The 20,361-nt window shown below is 43.2% G+C and overlaps 1 protein-coding gene across 3 annotated transcripts in view; it reads right to left on the reverse strand.

The window, feature by feature from the left end:
• Positions 1–9,735: 9,735 nt before the first annotated feature.
• dlg4b (discs, large homolog 4b (Drosophila)) overlaps positions 9,736–20,361 on the reverse strand; it is a 29,220-nt gene continuing 18,594 nt past the window's right edge. For all 3 annotated transcript variants that reach the window (XM_049568931.1, XM_049568933.1, XM_049568932.1), the window contains 16 exons: positions 19,452–19,502; positions 17,130–17,254; positions 16,776–16,945; positions 16,374–16,510; positions 15,355–15,505; positions 14,887–15,155; positions 14,617–14,719; positions 14,417–14,513; positions 14,132–14,308; positions 14,008–14,045; positions 13,277–13,324; positions 12,938–13,039; positions 12,696–12,868; positions 11,204–11,313; positions 10,987–11,078; positions 9,736–10,877 (listed from right to left, as the gene is read on the reverse strand). In XM_049568931.1, coding sequence (XP_049424888.1) covers positions 10,771–10,877; positions 10,987–11,078; positions 11,204–11,313; positions 12,696–12,868; positions 12,938–13,039; positions 13,277–13,324; positions 14,008–14,045; positions 14,132–14,308; positions 14,417–14,513; positions 14,617–14,719; positions 14,887–15,155; positions 15,355–15,505; positions 16,374–16,510; positions 16,776–16,945; positions 17,130–17,254; positions 19,452–19,502 — 1,950 coding nt within the window. In that variant the 3' untranslated portion in view covers positions 9,736–10,770. The remainder of the gene's footprint in view (positions 10,878–10,986; positions 11,079–11,203; positions 11,314–12,695; positions 12,869–12,937; positions 13,040–13,276; positions 13,325–14,007; positions 14,046–14,131; positions 14,309–14,416; positions 14,514–14,616; positions 14,720–14,886; positions 15,156–15,354; positions 15,506–16,373; positions 16,511–16,775; positions 16,946–17,129; positions 17,255–19,451; positions 19,503–20,361) is intronic.

Here is a 20,361-nt window from a genome sequence, read left to right on the forward strand (position 1 = left end):
AAGTCAGACCTATATATATATGTGTATTATATTGTATATTATATTTTGATTTATAAACTCATTTGGTAACCTATATTGATATGTCCATGTATTAAGGAAAATTCTGCAACTTTCTTCCCTGAATCCTCTGACTGAATATACCTGTTTATCTGTGTCCTTGTACACCAGGTAATCTTAATTTCTACATATATTTTCATTTATTCACGTACATAATACCCTGGTTTAAGACCATGTGTTTGTGTTTGCATTGTGTAGTACTATTTCATTGTCCTAAGGAAAATAATAATTTACAGCCTTTTGTTTTACTTTGTGGTGGTTTGAGAAATTCGTAAAACACAGTTTACAATGGGTGGTAAGTAGCTTGTTAAGCTGTCAGCCTATCATGGTGGCGAAGAAGACGAAATGGGTCAGACCTGGCAACCCTGGAGAGACGTTAGCATGGAGGAGAGCAGCTAACAGTTAGCAGGAAAAAGGACTAAATATTGAGCTGACGAGAGCTGACTGTGAAGACGTTAGCATGCAGGATGTGGGACTTTGGTTCAGTGACTGTTAAAACCATTGTGACTAATGGTGCGTTCCAGGCAAGCTTTTGAACTCGTTAGTCACGACTTCAAGTCACGAGTTACGACTTTGTAGCGTTCCAGGAAAGTTACCGCAAACTGCCAGTTACTTCCTGTTTAACGTTGAACATGGTGAACCGTATGTTTGTGCTTCCCCATTATTTCTATCACCAAAGGTGCCTGCTCCTTGCTCATTTGAGCGAAACGGAGGAGGAAAACAGCGCACAAGGTCACAGATGCTATTATACTTTTTATTTTACGTTATCTGTGTGTTTGGAAACGTATTTTGTATTGATTATTCTTGCACTGGAAACCAGCTTTTAGAGCGTCTGCCAATAATGCATTTACATTAGGGTTATTTTATGTCTATTTCTCACCGTGTATCACCTGCATCAACACCTCATCCATGGGGCTGCCATTGTTATTTAGAGGAGTAAGGTAATTGGTTTAGAGGGCTGTGTGACGTCAGAAAGCGTAACTGGGAGTACATCGATCTGGTACGAGTTCATGGGTGGGAAGTTACGGGTTTAACTGTCGTTCCAGTGCACTTTCACGGATTACAGGTTATGAAAACACAAGTTACGGGTTGCCTGGAACGCACTGTAAGTGCCTTGCTGGAAGAAGAATTGTGATGACAGTTTAGCCTGCTAGCATCTAGCTAGCTACAGTAGCAGCTTTTAACTGGTGGGGATGTTAGCTCGCTAGCTGTTAGCTAAGTGGTTGAGTTTATGTCAGTGGGTGGATCAAGAGGGGATGACTTTTCAAAACTGTTTTTGACTTTTACTTTTTTTTTCTTGTGAAGGAGCTCGTTAGCCCGCTGTCTCTGGATTTACCGTGGTCAGGACAGTGCGGTGTCGTAAATGACTAAACTCTGAACTCTGACCTCCTCTGAGCTCCAGCGTCACTACGCAGACTCTAACAGACTGTCACACATTTATGGGCCCAAATGTTTCATTGTCCAGTACGTTTTATTTACAACAATTTGTAAATACACTGAAATTACAAACTTATTTTGATGTCTGGTCACTTTATGGTGATTGTAAATATTATCTTCACACAGTGACGTCAGTATTTCGCACTATATCGTCAGTCTTTTGCATTAGAAAGTTAGTAACCGGATTATAAGCAGTTAAGACCCGACTATGAAATTGTTACACTTATTTATTTTATCGTCTGTTTTAATTTTTGTCCTTTATATTCTTCGCATATTCTTCCCCCATTCTTCATTTTTGTCATATCAGCATCTTGGCAGAGTGCGATATTTTATTTTATGGCCAATATCGTCCAATAAGATATTATTGTGCATCCTTTATATATACACATTTATAGCACAATCAAGTTGAGCTCAACACATTTTTTATTAAAATATAGTGACTCAAAATGTGCTCTGTTAAACGGTTAACGGGTTAAACATTAAACATCATGTGGATACAGTTAAAACACAGAACAAGTCAACAATTAAAGTCCACAATCATGATTCATTAATAAATAAATAAACAAATTTTCCACCAAAGAATCTGATTCAAGATTTTATTTTCAAAGTGAAAATATTCCAGACTGGAAGACACAGAAATACAAGAGACACAATTCTTAAATGTTAAACAACAAAAAACAAATAAATGTCTCATCATGTGACTTCACACTCTGGCTGGAATCCATCTTGTCTGATTGGCTCTGCAGTGTCATGTGACCTTAAACACACAGACAGAGGGATTATTAAAATATGACTGAGTATTTTCTTGATAAAAGTAAATAACAATATCACAGAATAAAACAGTGTTGTTTCTGAGGTTTAGTCCAGGCACTTTTTTAAAAAAAGAGGATAAAACAATGAACTGAATGTGTGAATCTGAATTAACACTGACACAGCAAGAAAGAAATGTCTATTCAGAACCTTACTGTATATAAAACACTTCTAGTAAACCTACATCAATCAACTCTTTTTCCCCCTTTAGACGACAGAGGAGCCACTTGTTTATTATGCCTGTACATTTGTAACAGTCGATAAGGGGTTAAAAACACCTCTGGAGGTGAGGAGTGCCATTGACTACAAGACCCATAAGCCCCAGGAATGCTTGGCCAATCGCTGTCACCTTAAGGGCTGTACACATGCCGCATTTTTGTGCTCTCAAATTAATTGTTTTCAATGTAGACGCGTGGCAGGCGTGCTCAAACTTCAGAATGATGTCGTGGCGCACATGTTCTCAAGTGCCTATTTTTAAGGGCACATGTGACGGGATCAAACCAATCACAAACCAGCGGGCGGATTCCTTTCCCTTCATCTGTAAATATCAGTTTGTGGTAGATAACGAGAAGAAGTTCATTGTTTTAGTGCAGAGCTGTCAGAGCTTCACGTCTGTCCCACGGACAACAGGCCGACACACTAACATAGGCTATGATAGTGTGCTAGCTAAGGTTGCTTAGCAACCTCAGACTGAACTTGCAACAGTGCTCTTGAGTGCTGGCAAAGAAAAGACTCAAGAGTAGCACGTGTTTTCCAGGCGGTTAAAGACGCAGCATGTGTACGGCCCCTTAACCAGCTTGAAACTACAAAAACTGTCACTGACATACGTTCCTTGGTGTTAACACCATAGCAATAACACTGGAAGCTCCTATTGGCTCAAGTGAGGTGTCAATGGAAAGGCCAGGAGCTTGCCTCCATTTTAAGATATGATGGTAACTTTTGTTTAGACAACAAACAAATAATCAGTAAACATGTTTCTGTTTGTCTCACCTATATGGAGGCTTTCTCCCGTTCATCCACAGCAGGAGGCGCTGTCTCTCCTCCTGTCTCTGCTCCTCCTGTGTCTCCTCCAGCATCACCTCCTGTCTCTGCTCCTCCTGTCTCTCCTGCATCACCTCCTGTCTCTGCTCCTCCTGTGTCTCCTGCGTCACCTCCTGTCTCTGCTCCTCCTGTGTCTCCTCCAGCATCACCTCCTGTCTCTGCTCCTCCTGTGTCTCCTGCGTCACCTCCTGTCTCTGCTCCTCCTGTGTCTCCTCCAGCATCACCTCCTGTCTCTGCTCCTCCTGTGTCTCCTGCATCACCTCCTGTGTCTCCTGCATCTCCTTCTCCTGTCTCTCCTCCCGCAGCACCTCCTCCTGTCTCGTCCTCTGTCTCTTCTCCTCCTGTCTCCTCCTCTCCTGTTTCCTCTTCTTCTTCCTCCTCTTTTTCTCCTCCCTCCTCCTCAACTCCTTTTCCTCCCTCTTCTTCCTCTTCGTCTTCTTGTTTTTCACCCTCCTCCTCCTCATCCTCCTCCTCCTTTTCTTCTCCTTCCTCATCCTCATTTCTCTCCTCCTCTTCTTCCTCCTCCTCCTCACTCTGTTCTCCTTCACCCTCCTCATTGCTATCTTCCCCCTCCTCCTCTTTTTCTTCCTCCTCTTCCTCCTCGTCTGCTTCTTCCTCCTCCTCCTCCTCCTCTTCCTCTACGTCCCCTTCTCCTACTTGCTCCTCCTCCTCTTTGTCTCCTTTCTTCTCTCCTCCTTGCTCTTCCTCTTGTTTCTCCTCCTCCTCCACCTCTTCATCACTGGCTTCGTTGGAGTCACTCTGTAACAGAACAAAGTCATTGTAACTCTGAATACTACATTACCCATGAGCCTCAGCTGACTGTTTGTCTGCTTTAAATCTCAAAGATTCTGCAGCCGGTGACATTATTTTATTTTAATTTGATTATTTTCGGCTTCTGTATTTTTACAGTGACGCACTCTCCTCACATCGTGGATGTTCATGAGTCAGGAGCCAATCAGGTGAGAGCTCCAGGCTGATAGTTAGACTTAGTGTTTTATGATTCATATTTTCTGTTGATTTGACAGTTTGGAGATGAAATCAGCTTCTTTTGAAAATCTCTGTGATATGTTAACATACTTCATGCTGACTCCTGATATTTTGTCTGTTTTTAGAAATGAAAGAGTCGAGACCTATCAGTACCCAGATGTCCTCCAGCTGTGGTTCCTCAGTCCTTTCACTCACCTCATCATCTCCCTCAGAGCTGTCCGACCTGGCTACTCTTCTTCTGTGAATCTGAGAAACAGACACAACAACTGAAGCGCATCAGCAGAGACAGGTAAAGCTGATGACCTGCATATAACATGCTAAAATGTGCTAAAACAAACTGCAACATGCCCAGATGTGTCTGAAGATGTGCAACAACTCTGATAATAAACTACGACGTGGTTAAACATCTGCAAACTGGACATTATACAAAAAAGTGTTCTAAAGTTTAAATAAATTGGATGAAACATTAAAAAAACAGAACACAACTTGCTAAATATTCTTAAAAAAAACACTTAAATGTGTTAAATGTGCTAAAAGTTCCATAAAAGTGACTTTAACACTATAAAACATGATGTAAACAGCCCCTAAAAATGTTCAGAAATGCTTAAAGACATGCTGAAAGGTTCCAAAAATGAACCGTAACTCAATGAAACATCAGGAAAATGAGCTGTTACAAGCTAAAAAACATCCCATAACTTCTAGTTCGAGACAGATATACTCACTGTCATGGTCAGACTGAGGCCCAGTAAACACAACAAGATCAGAGGGACCTTCATTGTTGACTGAAGAAGAGGAGAGAATGTTCAACCACGATAGTTTGCATGTATTTACAAAATGTATTGTTACTACAGCGTGACGTGTTCTCTGAAATGTACTTTAACAAGGAGAAATGAAGTGCTGCATCTGCTACAAGTTGTACTTTGGCTATTACAGCAGGTTAACGCTAATTAAATGGTGGTTTACGAACAGGTGAAACTCATCGCAGTAGCAGGAGTAGTTGGCGTACTATCTAAAAGTTTGTACTCACACAGTTCTGCCGTTCTGGTTGATCCAGTTGCAGTAATACTCCGTAGTAACCCTACTATCAGAGGACAGCAGGTTGGGCTCATATTTAAACTGTTCAGACCTCGTGAAGCGACCAATCACATGACAGGACATTCAGGTCGCAGTGTGACATCACACAGTGTGGTCAGTGTGGTGAGACAATAACGTGGAGGGAGCCTGTTTTTAATTCAGGAGCCGCCACCCACCTGTCTGAGCTCTGTTTTATAGAGTTCAGACGGCCCGACACACTCGCAGGTCTGTTACAGAGTGCAGGTCCTACAAATGAGTGCTGACATGGAGTGAAACTGTGAGACAGCCCGATGAAGCGTCCTGAATGCAGGACACAAAGCTCATGGACTTTTCCAGGTTCTCCAGGAGATTCCAGGGACTTTCAGACAGTCATGAGAAGGTATAGGAGGTGGATTCAGGGGTCTTTGGAGGTGCTGGACTGAGAATCAGCTCCTCAATCACCTGCAGAGTCAACCAAACAGGCTAAACCTCAAATATTTAAAGTCATAACAAAAGCATGTAATTATTTTCAAAGTTGCCCTACCCCCTGGGCTCACTTGGATTTAGTTAGTTCTCTGTTTCCTCCTCATTGGATGATGCTGGAAATCAGGAAATTCACAAAATGAAATTGATGTGAAATCTCGATGAACACGTTTAAAATGTTTAGATGTTTTTTAAGAGCACCTCCACGTTGGACAATGTTGGAAATTTGTCCTCTTAAACCAAAAGTACTATACTATACAATGACTTTTTTTAATGACACAGAGTGAAGAACTTGGAGAAACAGAGTTGAACTGTGTGATCGTAAAGCTCAGAATGTTAGAGAGCTGCTTGGAGAGCCTGAGGTTGTGGGTTTGATCCTTTTTTGACATTTTTATAACACACATACTATGACTCTTTAAAAAATCCATTCCATACTATGACTTCAAGATTTTTTAGGACATATGATACTATGACCTCATTTTTTAAATATTCTGTACTATGCCTTCTTAAAAAAAACTTACTATACTGACTTTAATTAACATACTGCATAATGAAATTTAGACATACTATACTATTAGTTTTTTCATGACTTTTAAAGACAGAGGCTACAGTGCTATGACTATGAATTATGACTTACCAAAAATAAAAATATAGTGTGTTTAAAACCTCTCTAACTCCTCCCAGACACCGATGTCCTCGCTCCCCTCCTCCTCTGTTAAAAGGTATCTCCCAGGCGCACTACGTCATCAAACCATGTGATGTTTGGTATTGCCGTATTCAGGAGGCTCTCGACTTTTCAAAAATAACATAGATTTTCTTTTATTTATTATGGATTTTGCACCAGAGCAGCCTAAACACACAAAGTCCAAAATCGCTATGAGTGGTGACAAGTCATGTCATGTTGTTTTTCGATGGGAAAAGTTAAAGGATTTCTCGTGATCTTATTCGGAGCCGTTAGAGGGGACTTAGCTGGTTTACAAAAGGTAAGAGTCTCACTCCTACCACTATTTTTGGCTGAGATACAGCGTCTAGAAAGTGGAATCATAACTTTCACGTTTCATATGGCTTTATCTGGTGATATTTTATGGTGTTTCTGTGTCATAAACAACATCAGCTATCATAATCACACCTGATTTCAATCAGGTACAATGTTTGAAGCTGACTGAGTGTTGTTTGATCACTGACAGTACCGTTTTAAAGCCCAGTGAGCGCTCTTGTCATTTGGAGCTCCGCCTGGATCTTTTCAGGGAAAAAACACTGTAGAATGGTCATACTTTGAGCAGTCTTCTTTAAATTTGAAACAAATGTTCACTGATAGTGTGCCTACAGCCCCACAGTGTCATTTACCTGCTCAGATGAAGCCACAGACAGTTATTCATCCTGAAACACATTTTTTATTTTATTTTAGGCAAAATCATTAATTTTTTACTGATTCAGAGGCCCATTACTCTGTCTCTGTATCACAGAGAGTGTTTCTGACACATTCACAAGAAACTTCAGAGAGTTTTCTTTCTGGCAAGACCTCATACATGCATGTCGTCAGAGCGGTTCAGAAGCTACAGTCATTTTAATTTGGGTATGTCATTTTAGGCGTTTTTGTTACAAAATGGGGGTGGAGTGCAAGAGGTTAAAACACCGTAGTATAGTATGTGTAAAAATATTCATAGCATAGTATCTTAAAAAAGTCATAGTATAGAATATTTAACACATAAGTCATAGTATAGTATCTTTAAAACATAAGTCACAGTATAGTGTGCCATAAAAATGTCATAGAGTCATAAAAAACAGAGGATCAAACCCACAACCTCAGGCTTTCCAAGCAGCTCTCTAACATTCTGAGCTGTACGATCACACAGTTCAGTTCTGTTTCTCCAAATTCATCACTGTATGTCTTAAAAAGTTCCTGATTGAAATCAAAGGATTTCCTTTAGTATTGAAAAGGGCTCATATTTCAATGTATGCAGACGATTCAACAATCTATTTAGCTGAAACAACAATTGGTGATTTAAATACTAACCTAATAATGAAGTTGGTCTTAGATTGGATTAATGGTAATAAACTTATTGTAAATGTGTCTAAGACAACTTGTATGGTAATTGGAACAAATCATTCTCTGCACTCAAATCCAAGTCTTGATCTTATACAGAACGTGTTAATTAAACAGGTGGATGAATGTAAATTATTGGGAGTTATTACTGATAATAAACTATCATGGGAAAAACAAATATAGAGATCAGTAGCAAAAATGGGTAATATTTTGTCAGTGATCAGAATATGTGCAAAATATTTAACACAACAAACTATTAAACAAGTAATTCAGGCTTTGTTTTTGCCAGATTTAAATTATTGTTCTGTTGTTTGGTCCAGTGCATCACTAGGAAGCATGTCTGTCTTGGCTTGATGTAAAAAATAGATTATTGTATTTGTTGGTGGTTTTTATAAGAAATGTAATCACAACTAAGATTCCATTTATTTTCTACACAGGACTGTGTGTGATGGAACCAAACATTTCAAACGTGGCTTGCAAATTTCCTCATTTTATCATTGCCGGACAAAACTTTACACTTAGCGTGATGCTGAAATGATGCAGTTGTCGTCAACACACCCAGTTTCACCACCGAAGCTTTAAACTATCAGTTCACATGTTGAGACATCATCATCATCATCATCATCATCTTCGTCATCATCAGGAGCACCATCATCATATGAATCACACAGAAGTTACATTCAGGTTTTATAAGGAATTTATTTCAATATTTGAATTTAATTTATAACTAATTATTTCATTATACAACAAGCCAGTCGTCGACCCAGCAGCCTCCTCTGTGTGTGTCGTGTGTGTTTGTTACTGTAAGTGTGTAGTGTCTGTTACTGTGTGTTGTGTGTCACTGTGTGTGTGTGTGTGTGTGTGTGTGTGTGTGTGTCACAGGCTAATAAATATTGAGATATAAGTTTTAATAATAAAGTGTGTTCTGTCAGTGCTCAGAAAGAAAAGACGACCTCAGGTAACCCCGCCGTGTGTGTGAGAGAGATGATATTACATCATCAATAATTATGATTATTAATAATTATTAGAATTATTCACATGACCCTGATATTCAGTCTAAAAAACCCACTGTTGCCATGGTTACACAGGTGATGTCACAGGTGGATCTCCCAAAGCCCCGCCCCCACCATGTTTACTCAGCTGATTTTCAATGTCCTGGTCCTGTTCAGGAGCAGGGAGTCATGGGTACTGTAGTCCCAGGAGATCTCTAGCTGGGACCTGTGGGTAATGTAGTCCCTCTGTGCTGTAGATATTTGTTGGTGGTGTAATCCTTCACTGGAGCTGGGTACTGTGGGTAATGTAGTCCATAGCCTTTTATTTAAAAAAAGGAAGTGTTCAGTTTCAGTTTGACCTCCTGCTGCTGCTGCTCGGCAAAAACTGTCCACTGCAGCAGAGGAGGATTGTGGGTGTTGTAGTCCAGATGACCAGGGTTTTGTAGTCCAAGCAGAGAGGAATTGTGGACACTGTAGTCCAACAGAAAGGTGGTTATGGTATTGTAGTCCAGACAGAAGGGGATTGTGGGTTTTGTAGTCCTAATGAGGAGGAATGTCAGGGTTGTAGTCCAAAAAGAGGGGAACTGTGGGTGTTGTAGTCCAGATGAGGAGGGTTTGGGGTGTTTCAACCCAAGCAGTGTCGGAACGGTGGGGTGGGGTTAGGGTGTTGTAGTTTATAAAGAGTGGGATTGTGGATGTTGTAGTCCAGAAAGTAGGGGGAGATGTAGTCAGAATGACAATAGTGGATTTTGTAGTCCATGGGAGGAGGATTATAGGGATTATAGTCCAAATGAGGAGAACTGTTGGTGGTCAGAATGAGACGTAGTCCTTATATAGAGGATCGTTGGTGTTGTGGTCCACATTAAGAGGATTGTGGTTGTTGTAGTCCAGATGACCATGGTTAGGGGTGTTGTAGTCCAAGCAGTGAGGCATTGTGGGCATTGTAATGCAGCAGAAGGAGGGGTTCAGGGCATTGTCATCTCTGCAGAAAGGGACCATAGGTTTTGTAGTCCACATGAGAAGAATAATGGGTGTTGTAGTCCATATGAAGAGGATTGTGGGTGATGTAGTCCACATAAGGAGATTCAAGGGGGTTGTAGTTTCCATATGAGGTGGTTTGTGGGTGTTGAAGCCTTGTACTCCATATCCGGACAATTGTGGGTGTTGTAGTCCATGAGGAGGGTATTGGGTGTGGTAGTCCTTATGAAAAGGGTTGTGGGTGTTGTAGTCAATATGAAGAGAGTTGTGGGTGTTGTAGTCCACATGAGGAGGATCGTGGGTTTTGTAGTCTAGAGTTTGATACTTTAAGCCCTGAATAGACTGTGTGTTTGAGCCCCATCGTTTTATTTACAGTCACACAAGTCTTTATGTACACTACACACAAGCACACACACACGCACGCACACACGCACATACGCGCACACACACCATTTTCACATCACATAAATAAATAAATAATTAAATAAATAAATAGATAAATCAATAAATAAATAGGATAATATAAATACTTCAATACCAACTGAACTCTACAGTCCTGATTCATTATTTACTGATAATACAGGATCAATCAATCAATCATCTGTCCTTATCTGATCCTCTGACACACGGACAGCTCCACCCTGTTCTTTAAAAAACACATCTTACTTGGTTGCCATGGGTACAGCATCCGTCCAATCACTGTGCTCGCTCGGCATCAGAAAGAAAACAAAAACAGTAAAAAGACAAACGTCTGCTCTCCGTCAGGTCACGCCACTAAGAAGAGGAAGAGGAGGAGGAGGAGGGGGTGGTGTGGTCGTGGAAGAGGGCAGGGGGCAGTTGGCGCCTGTTTCCATGGAGACAACGTCAGTCGCTGGCAGTGGCCAATCAGAGTCTGTCGCGAGCGGGAACCCAGATATAAGGGCCGCTCTGCTCCTCGATGACGGCTTTGACCAGGTGGTACACCTCCTCGAAACTGTCGCCGTGCACGATGGCTGCACACACACGCACACACACACACACACACACACACACACACACACACAGTTAACATCAAACCTTAAACCATAAATGTCGTGTTAAATCTGCATGACGTGTTTTTACCTGTGAAACACTCCAGGAAGTCTTGTTCCAGTTTGATGGCTCGATCCAGAGCTTTCCTCGCCTGGTCCTCTGACAGACGCTTGTTCAGATCCCTGCACACACACACACACACACACACACACACACACACTTCGGTTATTTACAGTCCGCTTCAAACAGCAGGGAGAGAGTCTACATCGCCCCCAATGTGACGTATTTCATGACCTCACTGACTTACAGGATGTTCTCCAGTGAGCGAGGTCTGATGAAGATGGCGATGGGGTGAAGCTGAGCCGCCTGCAGCCTCCTCACTGCGTTGGCCGACACGTCCAGGATGCAGTGTTTCCCCTGGTGAACACACACACATACATCACTAGTGGATATGCACTGATATTTATTCCCCCTTTTGTTCCAGGAAAACAAAGAAATTGACACTATAAAAATAACTGAACTGTTTTAGAGTCATTCAGTCCTTCATCACTCAACCTTTGATGAGCACAAATTCAATCAGACACATTAATCAAGCAGCCTTTAATAAAACCTTCTAGGAATAACATCTTTAAATAAATAACTGCTTCTAAAGTCTCGTTACTATATTTAACATCTATTTTATAGTGTTGTGAAAACATTTCTTCAAATTCTCCTCCAGACAGCTGGATTTACTCAAGTTTCTCACCAAAAACTACATTTTACAAGATAACACTGAACACATCATAAGACCGTTATAATTTACCCTCACCCAATACTCATTTTTACTAAAGAGAGCTTGAACGCATCATGATTTGACTCAATGTAACCTCCATCAGCTGTTAGCTCCACTGGCTGTTAACAGCAAACTTTAACTAGCTGCTAACCGCTAATGTTAACTAGCTGCTAACAGCTAACATTAACAAGCTACTAACAGCTAACAGCCAAGGTTAACAAGCTGCTAACAGCTAACATTAATTAGCTGCTGACAGCTAATTCTAACTAACGCCAACAGCTAACTGTCACTAGCTGCTAACTGCTAATATTAACTAGCTGCTGACAGCTAACATTAACAAGCTGCTAACTTTAACTTTAACTAGCTGCCAACATATAATGTTAACTTGCTGCTAACATCTTAAGTTAACGAGCTTCTGTCAGCTAACAGCCAAGATTAACTAGCTGCTAACAGCTTACATTAATGAGATGCCAACAGCTGCTGCTAACTAGCTGCTTACGGCTAATGTTGACTAACTGCTAACAGCTAGTGTAAATTAGCTGCTAAAGGCTTAATTTAACTAGTTGCTAACAGCCAACGTTAACTAGCCACTAACAGTCATCAGCTAATGCTAACTAGCTACTAACAGCTAACGTTAACTAGCTCTCCTTCTGATGTCAGATTTATTGTTCACAATGTAACATTAAAGAACAGGCTGCGTTCTCTGACGCAAGGATAGTGCGTCCTTTTCTTCCATGGGAAGATCTCTGTTCATCTCACACATTTTCTGTTGTCCCCAGGACGAAAGGAAATGTCTCAACCTTACAACCACGACATGTTAGCGACATCACCATGGTAACTACACAAAGTCTTAATAATCATAATATCGCAGAATATTTTCACAACCTCTCCACTGCAACCGTCATATCCCAGAACATCACTGTGATGACCACCAATCATTGTCTCAATGATGAAAATATCACCATGGTAGCCATGACACCACATGAGCCCTGCTGAGAACATCGCCATGGTCACGGGCATGTCTCACCTGCTCGGCCACCTGTCTGACGCTCTGCACCGACGTCCCATAGAGGTGGTTGTTGTACTGCCCCGCCTCGATGAAGCGATGGGACTGGATGTCTCGCTCCATCTGTTCCCGTGACCCCACAAAGTGGTAGTCCCGCCCGTCGACCTCATAGTCCCTCCGAGGGCGAGTTGTGTCTGCAGAGAGAGAGAGTGACATCACGTCCTGTTTGTAAACATCATGTTTTCAGTTTGAACGACACTTACGAGGGACGCAGGAGCCGAACTTGTCGGGGAACTCGGAGAGCAGGTCGTCGTTGACTCTGTCTTTGGTCGGCCCCAGGATGATGACGGGACGAGCGTAGTCCACTGCAGGCAGACAGAGACAGGTAACTTTATTAACACCTGCTCATTATTGACAAACACAGTCACACGAAAACATCACAAGAGACACAGTGCTACTCATTGCTTCAGGTAAAACTGGTGACTGTAAAGTCTAGCTGATAGTTTGTGCAGCTGAACACTAAGTTTACTCCTCATGTGTCGGAGGCAGAGTGTGTGATTGTGTAGTTTCCACTGAGGTCAAAGTCCAAAGGTGACACTGACCTTCAATCTGAGTGATGAGCTCGTAGCTGTGGACGAAACCTTCCCGACCTGTGAGCAGAAGACAAACAACACATAGCAACATGTTGACATTCATTCAGTCAGTCTGTTTCCAGTCACAGTGAAGTGTAGCTACAGTCCCAGCTGGACGAGGACATCTAACTGGACTACTGTCCTTGTCCCAGTATACAAGCACGGGAGGGGAATCCATTTATTGAGCCAAGTATGTGCAACTCCTCTACGATAGGTGGAGATATGCCCCCTTTCACCTTGTTAGTATTGGACCTTTTTCCTGTTGACCTATTACGTCACAGACCAAACAATGGACAAACAAGTTAGCTACGGTTAGCTAGCAGCTAACTGCTACCATGGTGGACAACTTTACAGCAGTGTTCATTTTGCCCTTCCAAAAAGTCACGGCTCTGGATGTAGATTTCTCCATGCTGTTACCAGCTTCTTCTCTTACACATTTAATGCCATTGGACTTCCGGGTCAAAGCCCGGGGTGCTAACTATGGAGCATGCTCAGAGCGCCTCGGCCAGTTTGGATCTGACTGACTGTACACATGCAGGAGTCACATGATCTGGGTGTGTTAGTCCCACTGTGACAAATTCACTTTGGTACGATTTCAGTCACACTAACATGTTAACGTGTGTTTTAAAAGTCCAGTTTGAGTTGAATTGATTTTGTGAGTACACTTGAGTATTTCCCTGTTTGTATGTTGTCAGTTTTACCTTTACTCTTCATGCGTGACCACTCTTTTCTCTCCACTCTGAAACACACAAACACTATGTGTTTACATCAGGAAGCATTCATGGATTGAAGTATTACTACAGTATGGGTGTGTGTTATCTGAACCTGTGTTTGGATGGGATGTATCCCACTTCCTCCAGCTCCCCCTGCTGGTTCACCCGTCTGGCCTGCCACCACTCATCATCTGCGCTGTCCATCACATGGAGCACCTCCCCAAAGTTAAAGTCCAGAGCTTGTGATAGGACGCCACAGTCCCACTGCTTATCGTAGTCAAACAACGCCCTGAAACAACAAGGAGTTAACGTGTTAATACCAGCTAATCTCTCTGGGATTTAGGAGCTACGTGTCCAGGTAGTGGTGGTGGTGGTCGTGGTGGTTGGATTGTGTTACCTGAGGTAGAAGCTGCGGTTGGCTCTCAGACTTCCAGATGAGCTGTTCATCATCTGCTCCCTCAGGTCATGGATCTTTGCTTCAAAGCGACTGTACTCTGTCAGGACAGGAAGGATCAGAGAAACTTCACACGCTGATTCATCTCCAACGCCCCCGTCTCATGGTGTACATGTACTAACAACATGTCGTACAGGTAGTACCTTCAGGTCTGTACTGTGCTACGATGGTAACAGTCTGTCCGGCGTTCTTCAGAGCTGCTGCTGCCTGTTCATGTGTCGCATACCTGAGATCCACACCGTTCACCTGTATATACACACACACAGGTTAGTCTGACACCTAGTGGTAAAAACAGCTACTGAACTGATCTATAGTATACTTTCTCTCTCTCTATTGATAAATTGATATAGATATACTGTATACTGTGTACTGTACTTACTCTGAGGACCTGACAACTTGAACTCTGTACTCACACTGAGGATCTGGTCTCCCTTCCGGAGCTCTCCGCTCAGGTCTGCTGGTCCTCCTGCCAGGATGAAGGAGATGAAGATCCCCTCTCCGTCTTCTCCACCCACAATGTTGAAGCCCAGACCGGTGGACCCCCGCTGTACGCAGACCCGGCGGGGCTCCCGGGAGTAATCGTCCTCTCCCATCATGCCTCGGGGAATAGGTGAGTATCGTCGTGGTGACGGAGGAGGGAGGGCATGTGGATAATCACACATGTAGTCAGGCTCCATGTAGGCTGCAGGGAAGTAAAAGGACATGATGTGGAACTGAAGTCCTGCTAGTGCTGCACAGGGATCACTGGTGACATTGTTTAGCTGGAGAGCTAACTGCTAACATGCTAGCGGGCAGTAACAGAAACAAGTAGAGGTACTACTACCTACTGGAGGTAGAACCACAGTAATATTCCAGGTGTTAGAAACAGGAAGTGTACGTACAGCTGGTCAGGTCGGGGGGGCTGTACCGATCAGCAGGGTGGATGTACTGCGAGGTGGGCGTGGCCACCTTCAGGTACACCACCTCCCCTGTGTTCTTCAGGGCTACCACGGCGTCCTCATGCAGGATGTCCTCCAGGGACACCTGGTTCACCTGCCGGGGTCAAAAGTCGCTTTAGACTAGAACCCTTACAACATATAAGGACACAGAATGGTTCAAAGCTCCATTTATAACGTTGACATTCGGTTTCTAAATCAATATCTGATTGAATTTGATTGTATTATACTAATTAGAGTTAGGCTCGAGGCTGTGTAGGATTTTTTTTTTACTCATGTGTTTCAAACATTTCCACTAACTCAGAGCATCCTAAATACTAAATGTCCAATTACTGAAAAAATATAGATGTAATCATTTTCAAAATTAAAATTGAAGATTACCAATTCAGTATCTGACCAAATGTCTCCCCTTCTGTTCCTGAGATATGATGGCCAGAAAACGTTATGATGTCACAGTGAAGTTAACCTTTGAACTTTTAAATACGAAATGTCATCACTTCATCATTCATCATTTTATCTTGTTAGACATTAGCATAAGAATTCTTGAGTTATGGCCAAAACATGCTTTGTGAGATCACACTGACGTTTGACCACCAAATTCCAATTAGTTTAGTCCAAGTGGACATTTGTACCAAATTTGAACAGTGACCTTGACCTCTGACCACCAAATTCCATTCAGTTCATCATTGAGTCCAAGTGGATGTTTGTGCCAAAGTTGAAGAAATTCAAGGTGTTCTTGAGATGTTGCGTTCAGGAGAATGAGATGGAAGCAAGGTCACAATAAACTTTGACCTTTGACCATTTAATCTAATGATTTCAACCTTGAGTCCAAGTGGATGTTTGTGCCAAATTTATGAAAATTCACTCAAGGTGTTCTGAACTTGAGACAGCTTGTGCTGAAAACTGCAAAAGAAGCCTTGAATGTAACTATATACATATACAGTATGTGGTGGGTTTTTACGTACTGCCAATATTTTGTCCCCGATCTGTAGCCTTCCGTCCCGATGTGCTGCTCCACCCTCGATGATCTTGGTGACATAAATGCTGTTGTCTCCGGGAACGTGTTGGTTCCCTACCCCGCCTGCTATACTGAAGCCCAGACCTGGACCAGAGGGGAACAGGAACCAGGCAGGGATCAGAAGGGAACAGGAACCAGACAGGGACAAGAGGGAGACAGGGACCAGAGAGATAGGGACCAGACAGGGACCAGACAGGGACCAGACAGGGACAGTTTTTAAACCCTTAGCGGGATAAATCACAGTTCCAGCAGGAACAGATTTTACCCCTATTTTAAGTTCTCCATCTCAACTCAGATATGATCTGTGGAGTAAAGCATGACGCAACAGTATCCTCGTCTCCTTTCCTACCTTTAGGTCCCTTCATCAGTTTGATCTGTGTGATGCGTTCGCTTGGTGGGCGTCGCCGCAGGACGTACAGCCTGACGACAGGCCCCGCCTCCTTTAGTGCCTCCACGGCGATGGAGTGAGTGACCTCGCGGACATCCACATCGTTAACAAATACAATGCTGTCATTCACCCTGGAGACGGAGAAAGAGAGACAGAAACTGTTGTTGTGAGGACATTCCTGCATCGTGAGGACATTCAGTTCAGTTCTGACTTCAGAGGACTGCTTGAAGGTTCAGACCTGGGGTCACGGTGTAGGCTTCATGTCACGAACGGTTAGACAGATGTGTGTGTGTGTGTGTTTTAATGTGTGTGTACCTGAGGCGTCCGTCCTGGGCGGCTGCTCCTCCGGGAATGATCTTGGTGATAAAGATGGACGGGTCGTCTCCGATGTGAGGATTATCAGTTCCTCCTGCAATGCTGAAGCCCAGACCGGAGTTCCCCTGAACACACATGAACACATACACATCACAATGCCGCCTTAGGGTCTATTGCTTCCCCAGAATCTTCCCAGAATGCACCTGACTCTAATGGACTCCCTGCAAACGTTTACCAGGGGGCGGAGCCAGATGTTAGCAGCTATATACAATATTTTTCAGGTGTTATGAGATCATAGAATGACAAACAATCTGAACATCATTCTGAACGTCAACATCATTTGATGTTTTGTTTTGTGGTCATTGAAGGTATTTTTAAAAAAAAAACCTTAAAGAATTAAAGCTTAGGAGAAAATATACAGAGCTGGAGTTCAAGTATTTCATATTTGTGTATGTTTTTGTTATGTGACATTTAACCCTTTAACTGCTGCTGTCTTTTAATGTGAGAATAGGTAGATTTTATAGCAGGATGAAACAAATTAAAATCTGTCTGTAGAAGTAGAAATCAATCAGATGTTGGTCCTCTGGTTCACTTGCGTGATGATGATGAAGACCAGCTGTGACTCTGTGAACACAAGCATCACATTAAAGTTCAGCCGTGTGATGTCTGAACTGTTTCCTAAAATAACCAGCGGAGAGTTAAAAATAACCTGCTGCTGTCAGCCGGGTGGAGTTTATTTCTGCTGCTGTCAGCCGGGTGGAGTTTATTTCTGCAGCTTTTAAACACAGAGCGACAGTTTCTAGAAACAGCAGCTGAGACAAAAATAACTCAGAGCTCAGTGTTTGTTCACATGTGAGTGATGACATACGCTCCTCAACTCCCACCTGCTGACAACACCTGGCCTCCATCCACCTCTCCACCTCCCACTCTTACTTCCTCCTCAACCCTATTTCCTGATGATGTACCGAGCCTGGACACATGACCTCTCTTCCCCTATCTCTGATGACGTACTGACCCTTGTCACCTCCCACCACCTGACCACCTTACCGCTCATGCCCCCTCTCCTGACCTCCTTCCTCACCCACCACTGGTTGTTTTTAAACCTCCAGAACCTCCTCTCTACCCTTCGAGACCACTCTACCTGTTCACCTCCACCTGAAAGACAGGGTAACACAGAAAGGATCTCTGTCTTCACTACTGGAGTCCCCCAGGGTTCAATTCTCGGTCTCCTCCTGTTTTCTTCCTGGATCTGTTACCTACTCTCATGAATTCATCTCCTGATCTCAGTCAAGTAAGTCAGCTGACCCTGGTCACCTCCCACTGCCCGACCACCTGACTTCTCTTCCCCTCTCTCTAATGACGTAGTGATCCTTGTCACCTCCCACCGCCTGACCCACCTCACCCACCACTGGTTGTTTTGAAACCTCCAGATCATCCTCTCCACCCTTCAAGACCACTCTACCTGTTCACCTCCACCTGAAAGACAGGGTAACACAGACAGGATCTCTGTCTGAACCCTTGAGCTCCACAACCGGAGTCCCTCAGGGTTCAATTCTGGGTCCCCTCCTGTTTTCTACCTGGATGACCACAGTCAAATGAGCCAACTGACCCTGGTCACGTCCCACCGCCTGTCCATCTGTCCTCTCAAATCCTCTATCGCCTGATGATGTACTGACCCTGGTCACCTTCCGCAGCCTTTCCACCTGACCTCTCATCCCCTCTCTCTTGATGAGGTACTGACCCTGGTCATCTCCCACCACCCACACACCTGACCTCTCATCCCCTCTCTCCTGATGACGTTCTGACCCTGGTCACCTCCCACTGCCTTTCCAGCTGACCTCTTACCCCTCTCTCTGATGATGTACTGACCTGGTCACCTCCCACCGCCTGACCAACTGACCTCTCATCCCCTCTCTCCTGGTAACATACTGACCCTGGTCACCTCCCACCGCCCATCCACCTGACCTCTCATCCTCCCTCTCCTGACCTCCTTCCTCACCCACCAGTGGTTGTTTTTAAACCTCCAGATCCTCCTCTCCACCCTTCAAGACCACTCTACCTGTTCACCTCCACCTGAAAGACAGGGTAACACAGACAGGATCTCTGTCTGAACCCTTGAGCTCCACTGCCTGAGTCCCTCAGGGTTCATTTCTGGGTCCCCTCCTGTTTTCCACCTGGATGTGTCTCTCATGAATTCTTCCACTGACAGTGGAAGTCAACTTTATGTATATGTATATGTTGGGTAGTGTTGTGTATATTTTGTGTGTGTGTATATATATATATATATATATATATATATATATATTGGAGTATATATCTCACCCTCTCCAGAGTGATCTCTTCGTACTCCAGCTCTCCTTCTGATCCGTTCATCTGTGAAAACAGAAAAAGATTTTAATCACATGCAGCATCTCTCTGCTGACTGCTCGTCTCCACGGCAACTCCATGGTAACAGCTGTTGAGCCCTCAGGGGGCCGGTCACCTAGGCAACTGTAACTGTAACTATAGCGACCACCTCTCTCCCCCTCTCATACCATCTCTTCCACAACATGATTATTACATCACTTCCTGCAGGAGTTTGATGGATCATGAATCATATACCTGCGGACGGCAACATTTCATTCACACACAGAGAGAAAGCAGAGACACGTTTATCGAAAACCATTAAGTCTTTAACAATAATTCATTCACACAGAGAGAGAAGGCAGAAAACTACATAAACTACAGGTTATTATAAAATTATAATTCACACATTCAGTGTGACTAAATCTATCATGTTTCCTGCTGTTATAAACTATGATGTAAATGTAGCTGTGATTTGAAGCTACAGTGTTGTGTTGATGAGATGTGGCTGAGGTCTTACTAGGTGGTTACTTCAATGTAGTTACTGAGGTACTCTCAGGTGGTCATTACGGGGCTGCTGACATGTTTAGAGTCTTCGTCCTTTACACATCGGGGGCCCTTTTTTTCTTTGTGTGATTCGTTCATACGTCAGCAGATTCTTTCAAACTGTCATGAGTACTTTCTAATAGACCGCAAATATTACGTGACTGCGAAAAACTGTCATTTATTTTTGGCTTGAGGTTGATCTTTCTGAGCTTTCACACCCTGTACATAAAGGCAGCAACCAATCACACTGTGCAGATCAAACATCACATCTCAACAGCTGCAACCTGTTGATGTCACGGCCCTGCTCTGCACCCAGAGACTTTTTTGTTTTATAAATGCTCAG

The sequence above is a fragment of the Epinephelus fuscoguttatus genome, linkage group LG23 (genome assembly GCF_011397635.1).
Source record: "Epinephelus fuscoguttatus linkage group LG23, E.fuscoguttatus.final_Chr_v1".
NCBI classification, from domain to species: Eukaryota; Metazoa; Chordata; class Actinopteri; order Perciformes; family Serranidae; genus Epinephelus; species Epinephelus fuscoguttatus.